The following is a 22,840-nucleotide window of genomic DNA, read 5'->3' as shown; positions in this document are numbered from 1 at the left end:
CCTCCTTCTCTCTCTTGCTTTTGTATTAAGCCTGGTTGCTAAAAATGATTTTTTTAAGAAATCCCCAGAGCTCTGTTTCGTGCGCCACAATCAGCCATTGAAACGGGACTGAGGAAAAGCAAAAGCTGTTGAACCTTGGATGCCTTTGCTTCCTACATAGGAGGAAAAATACATCTTAAAAGGGAAGTGCATTCACTTCCAGGGAAAGCCCTGTAGTCCAAATCCCCCCTGCACCTTCACATGGGCACATCTTAGTCACTCTAGCCTATGGAGCTTAGGACAAGTGGGGAGGTGTCATAGCTTTCCCCAAGCTGAGGGGTGGCCCCCTATGTTTAGCTTTCATTTAAGAAAACCATCTGGCCCTTATAGCACTGATGAAAACCTGCTGAAGACGATGCAATGCTGTCTGCAACAAGCAGCAACCTTCAGAAAGGTGATAACTCTACCCACCCATAGAGCCTCAATACAGTGAGGACTCAATGCCAGCAATGACCCCTCACGTTCAGAGCCCCTCTCATCCAGCTGGGAATGAAAATGTACCAAGGGAACCCAGATTTCTTTAACTAGGTACCTGTTTGCATCCCCTTATCTGCCTTCCAGTCAAATGAAAGAGAAGCAGTGTGGTGTGATGAAACATTAATGGACCAAACATATTTCACTTGCCATAATTAAGGCTGGAATTTTCAGAAGCATCGATAAAGGGTGGGACAACTCCCATTGCATTTGGAAATTAGGAACTTAACTCCTACACGCCTGTGTTAAGAAACCCCTTATCAATCCTAAATACCAGGGATGCTCAGCACTAGAATTTCATCTTAAATAGGTTGGTTTTCTCCCTTTTCTCAAGGGTCTCTTGTCATTGTTTAGCCACAGACAAATCCAAACCTGACTACATATAGCGATGGACCGGGGAGGAAAGCTGGCGGTGAATGAAATATTGATTAAGCTATTCTTGTGGTCTGTCACTATCACTCCATTCCTTCTGATGACTACTCACCTGGGGTTTTCATGTTCTCTTCTTTACAGTCTAACTAGAGGGGTTCCAAAGTCCTGTAAATTACAAGTTTAGGATGCTCTGAGTAGGTAACACACACACTTATCAACAAGGACTGCAGGGGCGTGGGGGCACCTCCCCCCCAGGTTTGGTACTATGAAAGGAGGATAAACAACAGAAGAAGGGAATATCCTTCTTGGCTTCATCACAATGGGAGAACAGTGGTGTTGGGGCTAATGTGTCAGTGATATTCAGCTGTTGCCAAATATATTAACACTTGGTCCTTTAGTAACCAGTCTTCCACTTAAGGATCTCAAAGCACTCTACAACGTAAGCCTCAACATCCCAGAAGATTAGGTCCGTATCATCCCCATTTTACAGATGGGGAAAAGAGAGGCACAGAGCAGTGGCTTGCTCGAAGTCACACTGTGCATCAGTGGCTGAGCCAGGAATAGAACATAAACCCCGAGATTCCAAGTCCCACACACTGGAAAAAAGAAAGTGAGCTGTTTACTTCAAAAATAATGAGAGTCAACACATGCATGTGCCAAGTAGCAATACCAAGGACTGAGGATCAGTCAGGACATGTAATTGTTCCCCCAAACAATTAAGATCCTCCTTAAGTTGCGTTAATGGTGGGATTTCAAAAGTGCTCAGTGCTGGCCTAACTCTGCTCCTGTAAAGCCCAGCCTAAGCGTGTAAGAAACAGAATAGGTTAAAGAGCCTTTGTCGGATGATCCTTAGCTATTTACTGTGTGACCTCTAAATGCACTCCTTTGCACTACCATCACCACAATGCAACCTCAGCGTTAGTCAGGATTACGGCATATCACACAGACAAAAAAAGGTACAATTTAGCTACATATATATATTTTTACTTTTAGTTAATTGGCAATATTATATCCACACTTAGTGTCCAGGAGAGGGGAAAGCACAGATTACAATATCATTAAAATAATATTTTACAGATCTCTCTCTATAATATATATAATTAAGGGAGTGTATGACAAGGTTCTAACTTGTGTGTCCAATAAATTAGCCTAATGGACATGACGCAGCCACCAAAGTTTAAAAATATTTAAAGAAACCCTCTCCAACACATACAACTTTAAGAGAACAGTACACTCAACAAATCCAAAACTGCAGCTATCTGGATTGGATCGAGATAAGAGGCGGCGGGGGGGAGAAAGAAAAAGGAACTAGAAGACAAGAACATTAGCCCAATCGTGAATGCTAAAAAGCAAACAATAAAACACAAAAAGGTCTTCTCATCACAATAAAAACTATTTCTTTGAGTAAAATTCAATTAAAATTACAAGCCCCACAGCCAAAAATAAAGAGTCTGAACCACTCTCTGGAAGAATTGAAAGCCAGGTCAGGACTACACTACGAAGTGACACCAGCATAGCTATGCTGGGAGGAGTGTGCAAAAAAAATATGACACCCCTTAGCTGGCATCGCTATGCCGGCAAAGTCCCCAGTTTAAATGCAACTGTCAGCATAGTTCATGTCCTTTGAGGACATGGCGCTACTATGCAGGTGGAACTCTTTCTGCTGGCATACGTGGCATCTAGACTCTGTACGAACGGGCTATGCCAGCATAGGCTCTGTAGTGTAGACCTGGCCTTAGTTCAGGAATTTGGTCAGCTGCAGGAATCCACAAAGGTTAAAGATTTTAGTGCGGCAGGAATGGCCTGAAAGGGAAAGGAGGATTGTAGAGGGTGACTGTGCAAGAGGGATTGTCATGGTGAGAGCTAAGTAGTCTGCAAGACCCCATCTGTCCTGGCCTTACAACCAATCTAAGCGTCATGCCTCAGTGCAAGGGTAGCCAAGCTGATGACATCTGGACAGAATGGAGGGGCCAAGACTGATCAACAGCTGCCACATACTAGCCTTGCTAGGCAATGGTGCAGATGGGGCCTAGGACAGGAACGGCCTCCACGTGGCTGGGGAGGGATAATGCACATCTGAGGGGACATGAGGGAGACTGTCTCGGTGGGGACAGTAAACAGAGGGGTGAAGGAGCAGCAGAGGCAGGTTGGTAAAGCCGGCAATTTCACGTACCGTGGCTGTTGCTTTAAAAATCATTGTCCAAGTACAAACAAAACTAGATGGTAAATGTAGTGTGGAGAGCTAGACCCATTCAGTGGCTGCAAGGACATGGCAACATGTGATAACCTTTTCCTGCCCTGCCTGCTGGGAGGTAGGGAGAAGCAATAGGAGAGTAATGCCCTGTCGCAGTGACAGTCACTCCACTGTGGAATCCAGAGGTACAAGGCCACGCTCCCTGCAGCTGTAAACGACAAGGGAGCAGAAGTGATCTGAGTGGATTGTAAACAAGACGAGAAGTGTTTAAAAAACCCAGCAGACTTCACTGGAGATGTGGCGTTGCGCTGAGGAATCCACTCTGCACCTGGGCTACTGCAATTGCCATCAACTGTGTGGGTTTTGGCATGTAACCCAGGGAAAGGTTATCTTCAAGGATGGAAATGAAGGGCTAAGAAGGTAAGATACCAGATTTTTGAATGTGGGCTGTGAAGATTTTGGCCTGAAGCTTTGAAAGATCAAAGTATGTTTTTTGGTACGTGCCTGGAAAGCCCTTGAGGTAGGCATGGGGTTAGGAAGCCCAGCGCTGAAGGGCAGGATTGAGACTCCCGGTGCCTGGGAGTTTTCTGGTTAACTCTGCAGTATCGTTGGTAAAGCCGCATAAAGAGAAAAATCTGCAGTTTGGTCAAGTTGGGTGGATGCCTCTCACAAAAAACAAACACTAAGCCACACTCTGTGTGGACAAAGGATCACAGGTCCGTTCAACCCTCGGCTCTGCCCACCCCCACTAATAGGACACTGTAGTGAAGAATCTTGTCATACTGGTCTCCCCTGCACCCCCCCTCCAAAAAACCAAACACACAACACCATGGGCCAGCCATGAACAACACATTCGATTAAAATAAAAAAAAGGAAAAAGGAAGAATACAATAATGTTTAGAAAATAGGAATTTTGTTTAGTTTTTTTTAAAATATTCATTGTGACAGCATGCTACACCTTTTCATCCTGCCCTTTTCAGGAGCAGCTCTAGAATCATGACTGAAAGTACTGCTGTCTTTTTTTTTTTTTTATTAATTAAAAAAAGCCTCTTATTTTTGGTTGTTAGAGCTCCTCACAGCACCTCTACTGGAGGATGTCAAATTCCATTAGTCCAGAGGTTCTCTGTCTATTCTGTGAATCACTTTGTACGAGACACATCTTCATTTACTTTACCTTCTTGTCTGTTCTGAAGGTCGTCCCCACTCCCCCTCCCAAAAGTGCATCGACTGGTGCAGTTTGAGAACCACTGCACCAGTCCGTGGACAACTTTCGGCTGCTGCTGCTGCTGCATGTTGAAAAGACAGATACAGGTTACGCAGAGGAATTAATATATGGTTCAACCTATACCACTATCACTGTGGATCACACGGATTTCCATGGAATCACCCCAGCAATTTAGGCTGCATGTGGGGATTTTTGGTGAGTGTGCAAGGCAGGAGCCCATAAGTAAATGCAACAGTCAATGGCCTGATACGTCTTTTTTTAAGACCTGCATTGACGGTCGCTGGAAACGACACTCTCCAGTGAAAGAAGTCGGGTGTCCTTCAATTTAGCTCACATATTTGGCACAAACAGTCGTCTTCAAATCAGATTAGATATTCAGCACAGGTTTGCTCCTCGCTGAACCTCTTAAGAGGTTCCACTACTTCCCACCCCTTCCCCCTCAAAAACCTCCACCCACCTAAATGATGATCCCTTCATCTCAATATGTGATACCTCCTGTATTCATCAGGTCAAACAATGGTGCATAAGTCTATTACCACCTCTGCATCAGCAACACTTAGGCTGAGACATAACCCTGCTGCCAGTGCCTAGAAATCTCATATCTCTGACTGATGGCTAACCAAGACAAAGTGGGAATGCACCTGGGACCTAGTCTGGAATTCCAAAAGCCAGAGCTTGTCCAAAACACTAAACTGTTGAAGTTCTTTCCCTACAAAGGCATTCTTCTGATAAGACAAAACTTGGAAAGTGGTTGTTTATTGGTATTTATAAATACAAAACATAAGGAAGAGACCATTTAAAAGATTCTTGACATAAATGGACTCTGTCAAGTAGTTTGGGATGCCACACAAACGGTTACCCTGTTCAAGAAAACGCTTTGGATTCTAAGTTGTGTTCCTCCCCCCCAGCAATCCATTGCCAAGAAATTAAACAGCTCCTCTGTAGTTGGACTTATAAAATCACTGGTTTTTCTTCTCCTGCCCCACCAGAAATTAGCTACAAGATTATTCCCAGAGCTGTGCTAACACTGACCACTTCTAGTGCCCCAATTGACATACATCTGACTTGCTCAGGAGGTCAATAAGTTGCAACATTGTAAACCAGTAGCCAGGTTCCCTCTGACATATTGAAATCAAGGGAAAGTAGTAAGTTTTGCAAATGGAATTTGAGCTCTGCTGTTCAGGGGAAAGATTATCTCAGCTTCTAAAGAGGGCTTCATGAATATAACAGACACACAAATTAAAATATCTGTGGGGGAAAACAGCTGTCAGTGTCCTTTTAAACAGTGCATACTGGGTTTCTTCTACATGCCTTTCCAGCAGATTCACAGGATCTCGCAGATTCACAAACATACTGATGGATTGGTGAAATGAACTGTAGATGAAAGAACATAGCTTATACAGTGCTTAAAATGACCCTTTTAACTGCCTGAATGACTCAGGTGGTGATGACAGCCCGGGAAAGGTAACACTGCCCTCCACATAAATATTCAGGGAAAAAACAAACCCTCAGAGCTCTGAAATCTATTACTAGTACTTTAGAAAACCATCTCTTCTTCCCCATCTCCTGTAATCCTTCTCCATAAAAGGTGGAGTGCCGCTTCCTCAGTCTCTGACAATTACAATGATTTACGCATACTCATTCCTCTGTGTCTCAGTCAGTCGGGAACAATTCACAAAACATGTGCTCTCTCTTCTATCCCAGAGTGCTGACAGCAGGAAAAGAGCAATTCCTTACACCTGATTGCTCCTTCCAGGAACCTGCTATAGTCTGATCAAGTTCAGCCCCATTAAGCCCGTAATGCCAGCGCGTCTGTTAGCATCTTTTGTGCTGGGCAATCTGGACTCCTGGTATCAAGGAATCAATGATGACATGGAGGCTGTCTCAGGTTCTCGACCTTCCCTTGAAGCAGCAGGGTTAAGCTTGCCTGAATCACTCAAAACGCAGCTGCTATATAGATCAACCACGTCAATGTGCTAGAATATACCCTTTTTGAAAGTTGGGAGGAACTGGAAGCATGGTATATCCTTGTGACATAGAAGAAGCTCCCATTTCACTCAAATGGATGCTTCTCCAGGACAAGACACTTACCTGTGGAACATGCAAAACGTCAGCAAAGTTGCTGAGAGTTCACAAACTCAACACACGACAATGTGGCAATAATCAGTGATAGATTTTCAGGTCTTCTGTCCTTTCTGCTTCAAACAGTGAGTCATTCCTTGAAGAGGGCAACAAGCAGTAACGCAATTCTGATTTATTTTTTTTTCCCCTTTTTTGGGCAGGAGCCAGGGAATCAATATTAATTGGACTGTAGAATGCAGCTGTGTCCCCTACATTGTGAGCTATGTTCTCTTTGCTGGGGTAAAACTTGAAATACAAAAGAGGTGAGACCCAAATATTGGTAAAAATGGGCAAACAAGCCCACGAGATCCTAGCCTGCGCTCCACTCTCTCTTTCTATTTAAGATCTTTCCATCAGACAGGCAGTTTCAGGCGCAGCCTTCTAATGGTAAAAAGTGTCTTATTTTTATTGATAAATAACTTATGTTCAATAATCTCAAAAAATTACTAAATTAGAAATCTGTAAAAAAAAAAGAGCAGTGGGTGGGGTAAAAAAATTGAGCCTGACATTACAGATTTCAAGCTATATCATCACAACAATCTAGGAAGCCTCTGAGCTGAATGCTACAAAACACAGAAGAAACTGATGAACCTTCAATGTGAGCATGCTCAGTGTGTTAGCATGGAAACAAGGAAGTACTGAAGCACAGTAAATCATGTCTCACAATGGCTGCTGTTTTCATTCGCTTACTGAAGAACGGAAAACAAAACCTCCCTTTTTTTTTTTTTTTTTTTTTTTGACAGTGGATGCAAGAATAAAGCACATTCATTTCTTTCCTGCCCCAACTTGGAAGGATTTTGGTGCTGTTCCAACATTAAAAAAAACAAGAAACAAAAACCAGCAGCATCGTTTTGAGTTTGCACAACCCCCTCCCCAGTAGTTTCTTCTGAGCATGCCCAGTAGGAATGGTTCAGAATTGTATCAATCCACCTACAGCAAAAGACAACACAGATCCAGCTCCCAAGTCACAGAGTTCATCAGTTGCTGGAACAGGTGGTGCGTGTGTATATGCATGTGTATGGGTGGCTACAGGGGCCCGGTGCCACAGCCCTTTTCACTGGCCCTTGCAAATGACACTGGGATCTCTTTCGTTGAAGATACGGGTGTCCACTGTAATTCTAGAAGTGTAATTAAATACTCAGTTTGCAAGGATGACCAATTCCAAATGTCATAGGATGATGCAACATCTGCAGAAGCGCTGTCTGCTGCCCCCTACTGATGGAGGTGGAGTCACAGGAGCGAAGTAGGCATGGACTTTAATATTGGGTAAATGGGTCTGAAAAGATAAACACAGTATTTAAAGAAAGAACAGCTGTGGCAGTGCAATACACAGTCACACATAGGTAAGCAACTGAAAAGCGCATGAGACGCTGAAGGGCCTGCTATTTTTTCTAAGCTTGGCCACCTAAATAAAAGCATGTTTCCTCTTTCACAAAATATCAAGCCTTTTACAGACCTGAGCAGAGGGTTGGAATTTTATCTTCCTGCACGGTTACCAAGTTCTTTTTCTCATCTACAATTTCCCTTTTCTGCCTAGTGAAGGTGGCCTGGAAACCTCTCCTACTCCAGCAGAGTTCACCAAAACCCACATTTCCTCACCCAAAAAAATCCTTATTGGATGAGCTATGGCGAGGCAGTGATAGCCTTAAATAATAGTTTTTTGCCCTTCTTTGGTCTAAGATGCTATAGTTTACTTATGAAAGCTACTAATGTTAAATTATATCATGAAATAACAGTCAAACTTTGCAGATTTGCACTGTGACTTGGGGACATATTGCAGATTACCAAATTATTTGAATTAGCCAGTAGGTTAAAAAACAATTTGTAAAGGGTAAGGCATCAAGAGATGCTGTCATTTATTTGCAAGAGATTAGATTGAGTTATTTACTAGCACATGGGGAAGTTTCAATATGAAGTGCTCTGTCATATACTTCATTAGATGACTTAATATGAACACTAGCTCAAGTTATTTATTTGCTGAGAAGTGAGGCGAGACTCCCAGGTTTCGAGGGGGCACCATCCGGTTTGCGGATCTGTGAAGTGAGCATTAGAGAGCTGGCTTCTCCCGTACTCCTTTTTAGTTCTATTCAGCAGGAACTGTAACTGGATCCTACACAGAAGGAAGGGAGCATTCCTTCCCCACCAGCTAGTGCTTACCCGTCATCAGCCTTCTCTTGAATGAAGCAGCTATCATGTTAACAGATGATGGCATTACCCTTGAAGCACTCAGGCATTTTAAGGACTTGGTCTAGATTATAGTGAGTCCGGATCCTCACAACCACCCTCTCCCCATCCAGCCACTTAGTAACGTGTAAGTAAAAGCCTTGGTTTTTTGTTTTTGTTTTTTTTTTACCCTGAGTCTCTTGATTCCTGCCCGTGTGATCTGTTGACAGTCATAAAGTTCTATCCTCTCCAGACTATGGCAGCTCTTCAGGTGTTCCAAGGAGGCATCTGTGATCAAAGGGCAGTTGTCCAGTTCGATCACTTCCAGTCGGTCATGTGCGCAGGCACCATTCCCCAAGTGACGAATACCATCATCGGTGATCAACTCGCAGTGGGACAAACTCTGAAGCCAAACAGAGGTGGTTAGTGGTCTCTGAAAACAGTACTGTACAACCATCAAGAACACCAGGCTAGGAAGCTTTCTGGAGAGATAATGGGATGAACTGAGATAAAGTCCTAGAAGAACAAAAACACCCTTGAGCAAATCTACCATAACATAGTTCTTGGCAAGTCTGCAGTTGTCCCTTGATGCTGGAGAGGGTTGTGAGCTGTGAACTCTGGTGATCAGAGTCCCTGTGCCTCTAACTAGCCAAGGTTTCTGTAGGCCACAGAGGAAGGTCATATAATGTAGATGTAATAGAGAAGGGAGCCAGTAAAGTTATAGAAATGCTGGGATGGAAGGGACCTCAGCCCTCTGCATTGAAGCAGGACCAAGAATACCTAGACCATCCCTGACAGGTGTTTGTCCAGCTGATTCTTGAAAGCTTCCCATGACAGGGATTCCACAACTTCTCTTGGTAACTTACTCCAGTGCTTAACTAGCCTCAGAGTTAGAAAGTTATTCCTAGTATCTAACCTAAATCTCCTTTCCTGCAGGTTAAACCCATTACTCCTTGTCCTTCCTTAAGTGGACAGGGAGAACAACTTATCACTGTCCTCTTTACAACAGCCCTTAACATATTTGAAACCTGTTATCAGGTGCGTCTCCCAACCACCCCCCGGCACCTCTAAAGATGCCAAGGTTTTTTGTGTTTTTTTTTTATTTAGCCTTTCTTCATAGGTCAGTTTTTCTAAACTTCAGATCATTTTTTTGTCCTCCTCTGGACTCTCCAATTTGTCTACATCTTTCTCAAAGTTTGGTGCCAAAAACTGGACACACAAGTGAGCCCGCACCAGGGCAGAGCAGGGTGGAAAAAAAATACCTCCCTTGTCTTACATACAACACATGTACAGCCATGTAATGTCAAAAGAAAAGAAGACAACTATAAAGTTTACCCGCTCTTCAGTACTACAGTATTATACAGTACCCCCATCACAGTAGAAGGACCCCCAGACACACATCCTCGTGCTCAGACACACCCGGAAGGACTATTGTGAGCTGCAGGTACTGGATCTGTAAGGACAGAGCCTTTCACACCATTTGCGGGCTGTCCTTATTTTTAAATATTATTGTACGTGAAACTGAACTGTACAGGGAGCTGGGAGACTTCACCATTCCACCATTGTGAGTGATGTCGGTCCATCACCAGAGCATCTGCACAGTTCATGTATTATTTACTTTGCGGAGGAACGAGGAACAAGAGCTGGTGCACACTTGATTGTGGAGGAGAATGCACTGGGTGAATGCTCCAGAGACAGAAACTCTGCAGCTAAGACAATGAAGCACTGCGCAGACAAAGAGAAATCCAACGTTACAGGACTTTCCTGTCCAAAGGGTGCAAGGAAGCACAGCCAGCATGCCTGAACACTTCAGCTCTAAAATGCTGGCAGTGATGGAACTGCCACTTTAAGGCACAGGACAGGTAGAGTGCAAGCAGTTTCAGTGAGCACTCCCTTCCCTAGTGGCCTTTGCTGTCCCTCCCCTCACACGAAAGGAACATGCTATTTAGAAGTGAGAAAATTTGTTTTGTTGTCACCTCACTTCAGGTTGAAGCAGACACTCGCACACAATGTGATGTCGAACTCACTAGGGACTAATACAGAACATCGAGGCTTGTCAAAGCTGGATTCAACAGGTTACAGGCCAGAAGCATTCATGCTCCAAATGAGTGAAGAGAACTCCTTGAAACTTCTCCATCCCTACCACAAGTCTTTTTATTTAGGGCCATCACTTATGCCTTTTATTCTATGACTACATCCTTGAAGACTGTAGCCAAGGCTGTTAAATGCTAACTCACAAGTCAAAACTTCCTGAATGAGAGCAATAATGCACATTTCACACATGGAGTAAGTTTAATAGCACTCGTCGCCTCTGAATCTGTCTTTCAGCAGCGACAGCTTCTGAAGTATAGTGTGAAGAAAGGAAACGAGGGTGGCTGCAGATTTCCATCTCACATACTTATCTGGTCCCCATCACTGCAGTATCTGAACTGCCTCAAAATCTTAATATATTGCTCTTCACAATGCTTGCGTGAGGCAGGGTAGTGCTGCCACCTGCATTGTACAGATGGAGAATGGAGGCACAGAGAGGATAAGTGACTTGCTCAAGGTCGCATGGCAAGTCTGTGGTGGAGCAGGGACTTGAACTAAGTGCTCCCAAACCTCGGGTTCATCTCTGTTCTCCCTCCCAGGGCAGACAGCCCAGCCCCTGAATGAATTATATAGACTTCTATGATCTAGGATAGTAACATGTGCCAGGATAATTACTTTCCAAATTATATAAAGTCTGAACAGATTAATGCACTCATAGATCAGAAGTATTACTTTAAAAACACAAATAAAAATCCAAACATATATATTACTATTATTATTAATATTTCTGTGGGGAAAACTGGCTAAACCGCTAAACGTAATCCCAGACCAAGGCCTATTGCTTTCAGGCCACAAAGTGTGGAATCACTGAAACAGCGTTCAGATGAGCAGACAACTGCAATGCAGTAATGAGACGGGAAAGAATTTCTTTTTTGGATTATACAATGTGTGATCAGAGCTGTGAAACCAGAATGGAGCTGGAAGCTCACAGAATGGAGAGAGGATAAAATGCCACTGGAAAAGGAAAGGTGTCTGAAGGATTTTGGCAGGAAAGCAAGGCATGAAAGCTAACGACAACAGTGCACTTTGATATCCATAGGACTGACTAAGCTGGGACTGCATTCTCGTTTCCACGGGTCCCAGTTCCATAAACAGGATGACAAGGGGCTGCAGACGATGTTATACAGACTAGATACAACCACCACATGCCTGGCAGATTGCAGAGGCAATCTTCAATTGGGCAAAATTTGGAGGCTCCCATTTTACAAAGTGAGAACACAGAAAACTGTTGCCCAAACACTTACCAACACCTGAAGCCGTGGACAGTATATGGAAAGCTGGATTAACGTACTGTCTGTTATCTGGAAGAGAGACGAAGCCCTTTAAGACTGAAATCTTTGTACAGCCATTTCTTCCCAGCCAAAACATGACCCCAAGTTAGTATCTTAAATATTCACCATTCTTCTCCTGCACTGGAAATGGCAATCACTATCTCAAACATTTCCAGAACTGGTCTGGTTCTGGACCACATTTCAGCCAAAGGTTCCTATTATTCTTTAGGAGACTGGAAAGGATTTTTAAGAAATCGGGTCTGTGTTTTTTGTTTCCTTATGATGGGTAATTTAAAAGGGTTTTTTAAAGTTTTTCTTCTTTTCTTGTTCTTCCCATTTGAAACATAAGGAATGTCTGGGTTTTCCCAGGTTTTGCTGGAGTGAGCAGAATACTTACGTATCAGAGGGGTAGCCGTGTTAATCTGGATCTGTAAAAAGCAACACAGAGTCCTGTGGCACCTTAAAGACTAACAGATGTATTAGCATAAGCTTTCGTGGGTGAATGCGTCTGATGAAGTGGGCATTCACCCACAAAAGCTTATGCTCCAATACATCTGTTAGTCTTTAAGGTGCCACAGGACTCTTGGCTGCTTTTTACAGAATACTTACAGATACATTTCTCCAAAATGTTCATTTATCACTGAAGTTAAATAGGTGTTAACAGTCTGCTAAAAACCCCTTCTGCTCTAAACTGCCCAGATTTCGGTCTCTGGCTCCTGAAGTGTCCTCACTTCACTCATTTTTCAGTCATTAGAGTATGGTCTGGTCCACATTACACAGTTAAATCGATTTAAACAGCTTTAAATCGATTTAACTCTGTACCCGTCCACACTACAAGGCACTTTAAATCGATTTTAAGGGGTCTTAAAATCGATTTCTGTACTCCTCCCCAACGAGAGGAGTAACCCTAAAACCGATATTATGATATCGATTTAGGGCTAGTGTGGACGGAAATCGAAATTATTGGTCTCATTCCTTTAATGTAGCTACCCAGAGTGCACCGCTCTGGAAATCGATGGTAACCTAGGACCATGGACGCACACCACCGAATTAATGTGCCCTAGTGTGGATGCATAAAACCGATTTTATAATATCGGGTTTATAAAACCGGTTTTAGTAATTTCGATTTTATGCTGTAGTGTAGACGTGGCCCATGTCTACACTGCAATAAAAAAACCTGTTAGCACAGCCACAGCTGGCCTGGGTCAGCTGACTGGGGCTTGTGGGGCTAAAAATTATAGTGTGGATGTTTGGTCTTGGGCTGGACTCCGGGCTCTGAACACTTCCCCCTCAGGAGGTCTCAGAGCTTGGGGGCCAGCCCAAGCCTGAACAGCTACATTGCAATTGTTAGCCCCGTAAGCCCAAGTCACTTGATCTGAGCTCCGAGTCTGACGGCCTCAGGTTTTTTATTGCAATGTAGACGTACCCTTCCAGGCTAAACAAGACATGAATTTATAAGCTAAGAAACATACAACCCTGACTCCCCTTGCCATTTAAACACAGAAAAACCTTTTCAGATTGTCTCTGTACAAAGCAGGAAGACTGGACACAGCTTTAGATCACTTCCTGTCTGGACTACTGTTATTTCCTCTTCCGTGGCCTTCCGAAATCCCTATTTTAGAATTGTCAGGCAGTGCAGAATGTTGGGGCCAGTCTATTTTCTCACTGCAGGAGGTGAAACCCTATTACCTTCATGGTCTTCTGATCCATTTCTAACTGAAAACTGCTCTGCCCTTATGGTATTCAGTCTCTTTAAGGGCTTCCTCATACCCACTTAACACAATATTTCACTTTACCTTTAAATCTTACCTTAATCTTATCACTCTCATGACATATTTGTTAAAGGACAGTGTTCAGTCACATATGAAGGGCATTCTAAAAAAAACCATTGAATGAGTCTGTGGCACTGAGTTATTAGGAAAGTCAGATAACAGACTCATAGGGTGGTGAAGAATTGCAGCTCACTGACTTCTGGGGAGGTTTTTGGTTGGAGAGCACCTCATCTTTATTTCTAGTTATTTCCCTCCACCTTCACGCACAAGGTCACAGTTGTTCAAACACTTCAGCTGCAGTAACATTTAATATTCGGAGATTACCTTTACTGATCTCTATCAGTTTATGTACCAGAGACTTTTCCATTGACTGGAAGCAAAGATCTCACCCTGGGGCTTGTAGTTCTGGCAGTTACAAGGTTTTTCAAAGGTGCCTAGATCTGCAGAACTATACATCGTCTTTAGCAGACAAGCACATAGTCTAAATTTGATGGGATCTTCAGATTATTTTAACATTTTCAATATTATTTCAATACAATTCTCTGTTGAAAACTGGACTAGAGGTGATTAAACATATACAAGTAACTTATCTCGTCCAAACTTATCTCCTTTTCTTGATCAGGATTCTGGAACAAGTTGTCTTCATTTAAAAAAAAGGATTTTGGGATTCTGTGCTCTGACCCTTTAGGTGTGGTTATTAAAACCTAACACACTTGTCACAGACCATGTTTCCGCACTGCTGAAACTTCCTGCATGAAACCACCACAGTCAGAAGGCTGGGCTCTTACCTGAACACACTCTTCCAGGTCCATTTTTTCAAGCTCATGACAGTTCTATATAGTGCAGGCAGGAAATAAAAACACACAAGCAAATTAGACACTAAGCCCAGTCAGTACTTGTAAAATTATTGGATCCCTCCTTTCTCAACACAGATGAAGTGTGTTTGAAAAGAAAGTCTACTTTCCAAAGTTGGTCAGGACGACAGATAGTTTGTTGCTCCCTGGAGAACAATGCTACTAAAAACAAGCATAATACTGAATACCTATCAAGCCTGCCCATTTAAAGACATTTATAAAATATCTACTAACTTGTTTACCTTTTTTTTTTTAATCTACAGAAAGGAAAAGGGGGTTAAACTCAGTGTTACTCATATGGAGTACAGGTTGATTTGTCTAATGCATTAAATTGTACAGGGATTTGTTTCCTACTAAACGTTAATAATTTCATTGACTTTAGATGCATATTACTCATTAAACTGGGAGTTGGGTGGCTAAATACAACGTTGAAAATTTAAGCAATAATGAACAATTTATTGATCTACTTAGCCCTCTCATTTCTATGCAACTTCAAAACCAAAAAGAGATGTTCTGCAAAATATAAATTCATGGGAGACAGCTACTGTTACCCTGAGCTTCCAGGAAACAGAGATGCACCAGGTACAAAGTGGAATGCAGCACTTACCTTAGCCAGAGTGGTAAAGCCCACATCTGTTAGCTGCGAACACCGTGCGACTTCTAATATTCTGTAGAGAAAGAATTAAGAATGTACTAGCTATTGGGTAATCATTTTGCTTTACAGAGTGTGTTTTATTAAAAAATTGGGAGCAGAGCAGGAAGAGAATAAGTCAAGGCAGTACTCTCAAAGAGTATTATTTCCATGGAGTATTATACTCATGCACATTTGAATGGAGGTCCCCCTTCACTCCATTTGATAATCTCACCATGAGGTAGTGTATTACACGGAATAGTATTTCATAATGATGCTCAGGTCATGCAAGAATAAGAACTTAAGGCCATAACATATGCATTTAAAGTTTTCTACATAGCAACTTTCTCATTCCCAGTTCAGATGGCTGTCAAAAATTCCTTGCTTCTGCAACTGCAGTTTCGTGGTGCCTCCCCCTTTTCCTCATTTGTTTTATAATGTTTTACTTCTCAGTGCTATAATGCTGCAGGGGAGAGCATTATTTCCATTTCTATGAAGATCAGGACTTTCTTTAAATGTGTGACATACTTTGGTTTTTGGCATTTTACGCAGTTGATCTCCAGGCAGTTGAACATAAACATGGGATCCAGTTGGAATCACAGCATTTTTATCTGCCGCTTTCAAAGTTTGAACTGCATATGTATGAAAACTGATACATGTATCCATAATCTTTTACTTTATTTTTAAGCTTATTATAAAAATTCCATTTCTATTCTAGACACCACTTATTTTAGCCAAATTAAAACAGGGCACACAGCTGTAACAGATGCCAGACAATACTCATCTTTTTTCTTTTCTCTGCCATGTCATTTTCCTAATTATGCTGTAAAATCTTTATAGAGATGGCACCTGAAGCCCATTCTCCATCTGAAATAGTGAAAATTAACAAAACCACCACTATTTTTTGCTTCACCTGCTCCAAACTATCCTCAACACGCACTAACGACTAGGTATTGAGGCAGGGAATAAAGCAGTTTAAACCTTGTTTCCAGTTCTTAACACAAAAAATCTGTGGACCAATTTCAGTTGTTTTAACCAAAAATAAGGTAATACGTGGACTAGTAAAAGGAAATTGTCACTAATTCTATATAAGCTCATCAGAGTGGCACACAACACTGCTGCACCAAGATATCTTGGTTGGGCAACTCCCACCTTTTCATGTTCTCTGTATGTATATACGTCTCCTCACTACATGTTCCATTCTGTGAGTCCGATGAAGTGGGCTGTCGCCCATGAAAGCTTATGCTCAAATAAATGTGTTAGTTTCTAAGGTGCCACAAGTCCTCCTGTTCTTTTTGCAAGATATCTTGTAGAATTATATTCTGTGGAGCCAGAAGTTAGGACATAACTAACTCATTGTCAGCCTCTTCCCGCTGGACAGCTGGAAATAACTTCAGTGGTAAACTAGTGGACTTCCAGATTGGACTAGAAGTCCTGACCTTTAGAATAAAGTCAAGGAGTTCCATTACCAGGTCCCCCACATCTTTACTCAATCTGCATTGTGTGACTCCAGACTGAAAACTCACCTAAGCCGTGGGCAGTTTTGTCCCAGTGCATTCAAGATGGCATCTGTAATGTTAGAGCAGCCTGAGGCACACAAGGATTGCAATTTATGGCAACCTCTGCATATTGTTATGAGACCATCATCTGTGATTTGCTACAAGAAAAAAAAAAAAAACAAACAACATCAGAACCATTAGTAGTGATGATGAAGATCCAGTGCATTGCCCAATTTTACCTTTTGAGACAAGCAAGGAGGCATTCAACTTAGAGTGATGAAGGCCAAGTTACGCTTATTAGCCAAGAAATGTGTTCAAATATTTTTACAGGAGAGCTGAAACAGCATAAGGCACTCTGATACAGCTTATAAATAGTCTGCAGCTGATTCCACAGGCATGCAAATATTTTAGGGGAAGGCACCACAGAATCTGCTGCCTAACACCACAGCGCTCTCAGCTTCCTCAGCAATGCCGACAAAGTAATTCTGGCTGAAAGATTAATTAGGAAAGTCTGTTAGAGGTCACAACATGATCATCGCTTAGTTTTACAAACAATCTTTTAAAACTCAGTCTTACTGCCTTCAGGCCCAAGAGATAAGTGCTAAGACACAGGTCTGAATCCTTGTCAGATTCAGCACCTGTGTAACTTCATTAAGTTCAATGGAGCTGCATCGCATTTGGCCAGGGATACATTTGGACCTCAGTCTACCTCCAGGAACCAGTTTGGGATGGCAACGTTTGAGGCAGAACCTGTCAGGAGAGTGACACGCTGGCTGACAGCAGTAATATCAACAAAGTTCTGGAGCTCATTTGAGCCCTGCCAGCTGGAGGACAGAGTGTGATGGCAAGACCAAGATATACCGTGGGAGGAGATAAAGAAAGGAGAAGAGACAAGTCAGTATATAGACACAGGAACAAACTGAGCCTCACTGGGTTACAATAAATAATATAATAATTGGAGATATACCTATCACCTAGAACTGGAAGGGACCTTGAAAGGTCATTAAGCCCAGCCCCCTGCCTTCACTAGTAGGACCGAGTACTGATTTTTGCCCCAGATCCCTAAATAGCCCCCTCAAGGATTGAACTCACAACCCTGGGTTTAGCAGGCCAATGCTCAAACCACTGAGCTATCCCCCACAAGGTTTTGTGACCTGGCCAGTGTTGATTTCCCACATGGAAAGCATCAGCTTGGAGACTGGCAGCAGCTCTTTTGGAACAACTGCTGAAGTAGGAAAAAAGGGGGAAAAAAACCTTCTACAAAGGGTTAAATGAAATGTGAGCAAGAAACTTGCAACTTTTAGAAGGAGCTGAAAGGAACACTAAGTATCTTCCAGGTCCAAATGTCAATAGTGAAAAGTTATTGTTGACAACATCCTCGTTCTCATCATGTATACATCATCATCTCCCTTCAGAGTGTAAACACTACTCCTTAAAACACACTATTCTGTGAGGCACAGATCTACACACAGGACTGGCGCCAGAGCTTCTGGCGCCCTAGGTGCCGGGCCATTTCACCACCCCGCGCAGGGGTCTCGTGGCTCCAGTGGAGCTGCCGCAGTCGTGCCTGTGGAGCGTCCTGTGGTCCGTGGCTCCGGTGGAGCTGCCGCAGTGGTGCCTGCGGGAGGTCCACCGGAGCCGCGAGAGCAGCGGACTGTCTGCAGAAATGCCTGTGGCAGCTCCACTGGAGCCACGGGACCAGGGACCCTCAGCAGGCACGACTGCGGCAGGTCAATTGGAGCCGCCTGCCGCCCCCCCGGCAAAATGTCGCCCCCTCCATAATCCTGGCGCCCTAGGCGACCGCCTAAGTCGCCTAAATGTAAGCGCCGGCCCTGTCTACACATCTCCAAGCCCCTTCCAACTTTGGGGACAGTCTGTTAATTCTGCCATATCTGAAGAGCTGGATGATGTACACAAAGAACTCTTTCCAGTTCCTTTTTTGGCTCCAAAGTACATATTTGACACTGTTAATAGTTCCAAATTATACATCAATATCTTTATAAGATACATGCTTATCTAAAACTGAGGCAGAGCCAGAAAATAGCAGCAGCCATGGCACTGTCGTCAGTTACATCTCATTCCCTCAGACACACCTCATTCCCCTAGACATGTTTTAAAGAAATCCGTTAAGTAAAGAGTAGAAAGTTTCATTGCTCCCCAGTTGGTAAATAGGTGTTTGAAGTTCCATGAAGATTTGAGATACAATCATTATTTTATTGCTCTGTTTCTTGGTTAGTTCAGTGTCTTTTTGTAGAGGGCAAATGTGCTGCTTGATTCAGTGTTAAAGGCTACTGTAAAAGTTTAGATGCAAACAAACTTACATTCCAGCCCAGAGGAAAGAATTTTTCCAGCTAGTCCTGCAAATGTGCTTAGAAGCCCTATGGGCAGGGCAAAGAGACACAAACTGAAGCTAACAAGGCTATTTTGGAGGCTTGCATGACTCTACCAAATGCTACCACAAAAAAAAAAAAAAAAAAGCATTTATTTTTAGAACTTGCCAAAGTGCAATTCTCCAGTCTGCAAAAATTACAACGTTGAAGGGTGGAGCTGATCTTATTCAATCCTGTTTAGAGATGCCCTTTATAGCTACATTGCATGTAATATGGGAACCACAGGAAAAATTACTTACTAAGCAGGTTTGCAGGTTTAAAGTCACTAGTTCAGGACAGTGTGCTCCAATGTATTTGAGAGCTTCATCCTCAAGCTGGAAAGAAAAATTTATAGACTGAAACAATCTGTTACATTCAAAGTGGTCTGTACATGAAAATATGAGTTATCACTCTGAATTGTCACTGGGTTGAAAAAGCCACTCCGTTCTCAAAATGTGTGTAATAGCAATATGCAAGCATCACACAGTCTACCTTCCACTGTCTCTGAGATTGAGCATCTACCGATTTGCAAGGTTAGTTTATTGTAGGGCTGTCAAATGATAAAAAAATTGTGATTAATTGTGTGATTAATCACAATGTTCGACAATAATAGAATACCATTTAAATATTTTTGGATGTTTTCTACATTTTCAAATATATTGATTTCAATTACAACACAGAACACAAAGTGTACAGTGCTCACTTGATATTTATTTTTTATTACAAATATTTGCACTGTGAAAAACAAAAGAAATAGTATTTCAATTCACCTAAGTACTGTACTGCAATCTCTTTATCATGAAAGTGCAACTTACAAATGTAGATTTTTTTTTTGTTACAAAGCTGCACTCGAAAACAGAACAATGGGAAACTTCAGAGCCTACAAGTCCACTCGGTCCTACTTCTTGTTCAGCCAATTGCTCAGACAAACAAGTTTGTTTACATATGCAGGAGATAATGCTGCCCACTTCTTTTTACAGTGTCACATGGAAGTGAGAACAGGTGTTTGCATGGCACCATTGCAGCCAGCATCGCAAGATATTTATGTGCCAGATGTACTAAAGATTCATATGCCCCTTCATACTTCAACCATCATTCCTCAGAGGACATGCATCCATGCTGATGACAGGTTCTGCTCGATAATATTCCAAAGCAGTGCATACTGACGCATGTTCATTTTCATCGTCTGAGTCAGATGCCACCAGCAGAAGACTGATTTTCCTTTTTGGCGGTTTGGGTTTTGTCGTTTCCACATGGAAGTGTTGTTCTTTTAAGACTTTTGAAAGCATGATCCACATCTCGTCCCACTCATATTTTGGATGGCACTTCAGAATCTTAAATCTTGGGTTGAGTGCGGTAACTATCTTTAGAAATCTTATACTGGTATCTTTTTTGTGTTTTCTCAGATCTGCAGTGAAAGTGTTCTTAAAATGAGCAACACATGCGGGGTCATCATTCAAGACTGCTATAACATGAAATATATGGCAGAATGCAGGTAAAACAGAACAGGAGACATACAATTCTCCCATAAGGAGCTCAATCACAAATTTAATCAACACATTTTTTTAACAATCATCATCAGCATGGAAGCATGTCCTCTGGAATGGTGACCAAAGCATAAAGGGGCACAGAAATGTTAAGCATATCTGGCACGTAAATATTTTGCGACGCTGGCTACAATGGTGCCATGCGAACGCCTGTTCTCACTTTCATGTGACATTGTAAACAAGAAGCGGGCAGCATAGTCTCCTGTATATGTAAACAAACTTGTTTGTCTGAGCAACTGACCGAACAAGAAATAGGACTGGAGTGGACTTCTAGGCTCTAAAGTTTTCCATTGTTCTGTTTTTGAGTGCAGTTATGTAACAAAAAAAATAAATCTACACGTGTAAGTCACACTTTCATGATAAAGAGATTGCAGTACAGTACCTTAGGTGAACTGAAATACTATTTCTTGTTTTTTTTCTACAGTGCAAATATTTGTAATAAAAAATAAATATCATGAGCATTGTACACTTTGTATTCTGTGTTGCAATTGAAATCAATACATTTGAAAATGTAGAAAACATCCAAAAATAGTTAATAAATTTCAATTGGTATTCTATAGTTTGACAGTGCAATTAAAACTGCAATTAATTTTTTTAATTGCAATTAGTTTTTTTGAATTAATCGCATGAGTTAACTGCGATTAATTGACAGCCCTAATTTATTGATTTCAGTACCTTAATCATGTATTTTTGACCTGAGCATAACAGACGGAATGGGAGCTGAAATTACTCTTAATTTTGATAAATTGTGTTTCTAATAAATTAATACTTCAGAGGGCTCCTCTATATCACCATTTTTCCTCCTCTATATCACTTTGGCTGCTAACAAAAAGTGATGGCCAGTCTTACACCCCTGAGAATAGATCGCAAATAACTGATAAGGATGTATTGCCATCAATATTTCACTGGAGTCCACAAATAACCAAAAGTTCGAATTGTTTTCCAGTGATCTGAATTCTGAAAATAGGCTCGGATTGTTAAACCTCTTACCAGTCAAGTCTCCTAGGCTATTAAAAACCACAGTAACGTAAGCTTAGGAAACTACTGGCAATGGTCCTAACATTTGGGCTTGTTTTGCACATAGTGATATATGCACTACTGCTTTACTTAGCATTCTAAAAATGTATGGCTTTCTACACCCATGTACAGTGAGACTAATCTTTTGGAAAGTAATGTTATTTAAGTTTACATGTCAACAGCAGATAAAATACTGATCCCGTTTCAGAGGAACAAAAAGAACTACAATCTAAACCCCCGACCTCCCACACCACAATTTCAAGAGTTGGGAAAAAGCAAACCACATACATCCAAGAAGATGGCTCACAGGTTTAATCCTTAGGTTTTAATTATGTAGATTTCCTGGAACCACAGGCTGGAACTACAGCAGGGACAACTCAGCATTTCACCTTCCCAAGACAGGAATGCTGAGTTCTACATAGTTTACTGCATGTTACTCTTTCAGTCTTTCCTGCCTGATCTGCGTGTGTATTGAAGATCCCATGGCTACCTTTTCTAAAATGAGTAAGGGGATTTGTTCGCATGTTCTTGGACAACATTTCTCTTGTCTTCACTGTTCTTCAGCAAGCTGGGTGCCAGTTTTCTGCCTACCTACCATTCTCTCAGCCAAAAATTGATAGCTGAAGTAATTCCTATGCTTACACACACTTTGGGATTCTTATGTTCTTGGGATGCAATATTGTATCAGGTTCTAGTGTCACTCTGATTTAGCCAGGAGCAGGTCTGTCTGCACAAAACAGTCATACATTCAAGTCCTACATCAGAACTTCGTTCATATACAAAGACTACAACCAAGAGTACTAGAGAAGGTACTACACTGTTTGAAGCTACTCTTTTTTAGATGACATTAAAATGGGCTCCCTCGGCTTGTTTCTGGCTAGCAAGCATTAGGACCTGTAACCTGGGTATGAACCCCCGACTCACTACACGAGAATCTAATACTCAAGGCAGATATCAGCTATTCTAAGTTCACAACTATAACATCTACCTAAATAAAGTCACAGTACTATCCATATTTAACCTATTAAATTCTTAAATACCTAGAGTATGAAAAGAGTTATGTGAAGTTCATTTTAGTTTGAAGTGTTGGTACTTTCATGGCCCAGCATGTAAAATAGTAAGGTTAAAGAAAATAAACTCCAAACAACGAAGGGTAACTGAAATTTCAGCCTTAAAAGCTAACGCACAATTTTTATTCTAA

The 22,840-nt window shown here is 42.0% G+C and overlaps 1 protein-coding gene across 3 annotated transcripts in view; it reads right to left on the bottom strand.

The window, feature by feature from the left end:
- Positions 1-1,853: 1,853 nt before the first annotated feature.
- FBXL20 (F-box and leucine rich repeat protein 20) overlaps positions 1,854-22,840 on the bottom strand; it is a 78,689-nt gene continuing 57,702 nt past the window's right edge. For 2 of the 3 annotated variants that reach the window (XR_003997635.1, XR_003997636.1), the window contains 8 exons: positions 19,336-19,410; positions 16,734-16,864; positions 15,184-15,244; positions 14,511-14,555; positions 11,924-11,980; positions 8,779-8,991; positions 3,246-7,701; positions 1,854-3,172 (listed from right to left, as the gene is read on the bottom strand). Coding sequence is in view for 1 of the 3 variants with exons in the window: in XM_030541725.1 (XP_030397585.1) it covers positions 7,594-7,701; positions 8,779-8,991; positions 11,924-11,980; positions 14,511-14,555; positions 15,184-15,244; positions 16,734-16,864; positions 19,336-19,410 (690 nt within the window). In the remaining 2 variants the exon portion in view is untranslated. Of the gene's footprint in view, positions 7,702-8,778; positions 8,992-11,923; positions 11,981-14,510; positions 14,556-15,183; positions 15,245-16,733; positions 16,865-19,335; positions 19,411-22,840 lie in introns of all 3 variants that reach the window. The other variant, XM_030541725.1, reaches the window with a different exon arrangement.

This window comes from Gopherus evgoodei, chromosome 23, assembly GCF_007399415.2.
Source record: "Gopherus evgoodei ecotype Sinaloan lineage chromosome 23, rGopEvg1_v1.p, whole genome shotgun sequence".
Taxonomy (NCBI): Eukaryota; Metazoa; Chordata; order Testudines; family Testudinidae; genus Gopherus; species Gopherus evgoodei.
The sequence above is the reverse complement of the archived record's forward strand: the minus strand, read 5'-3'. Positions and strand labels throughout refer to the sequence as shown.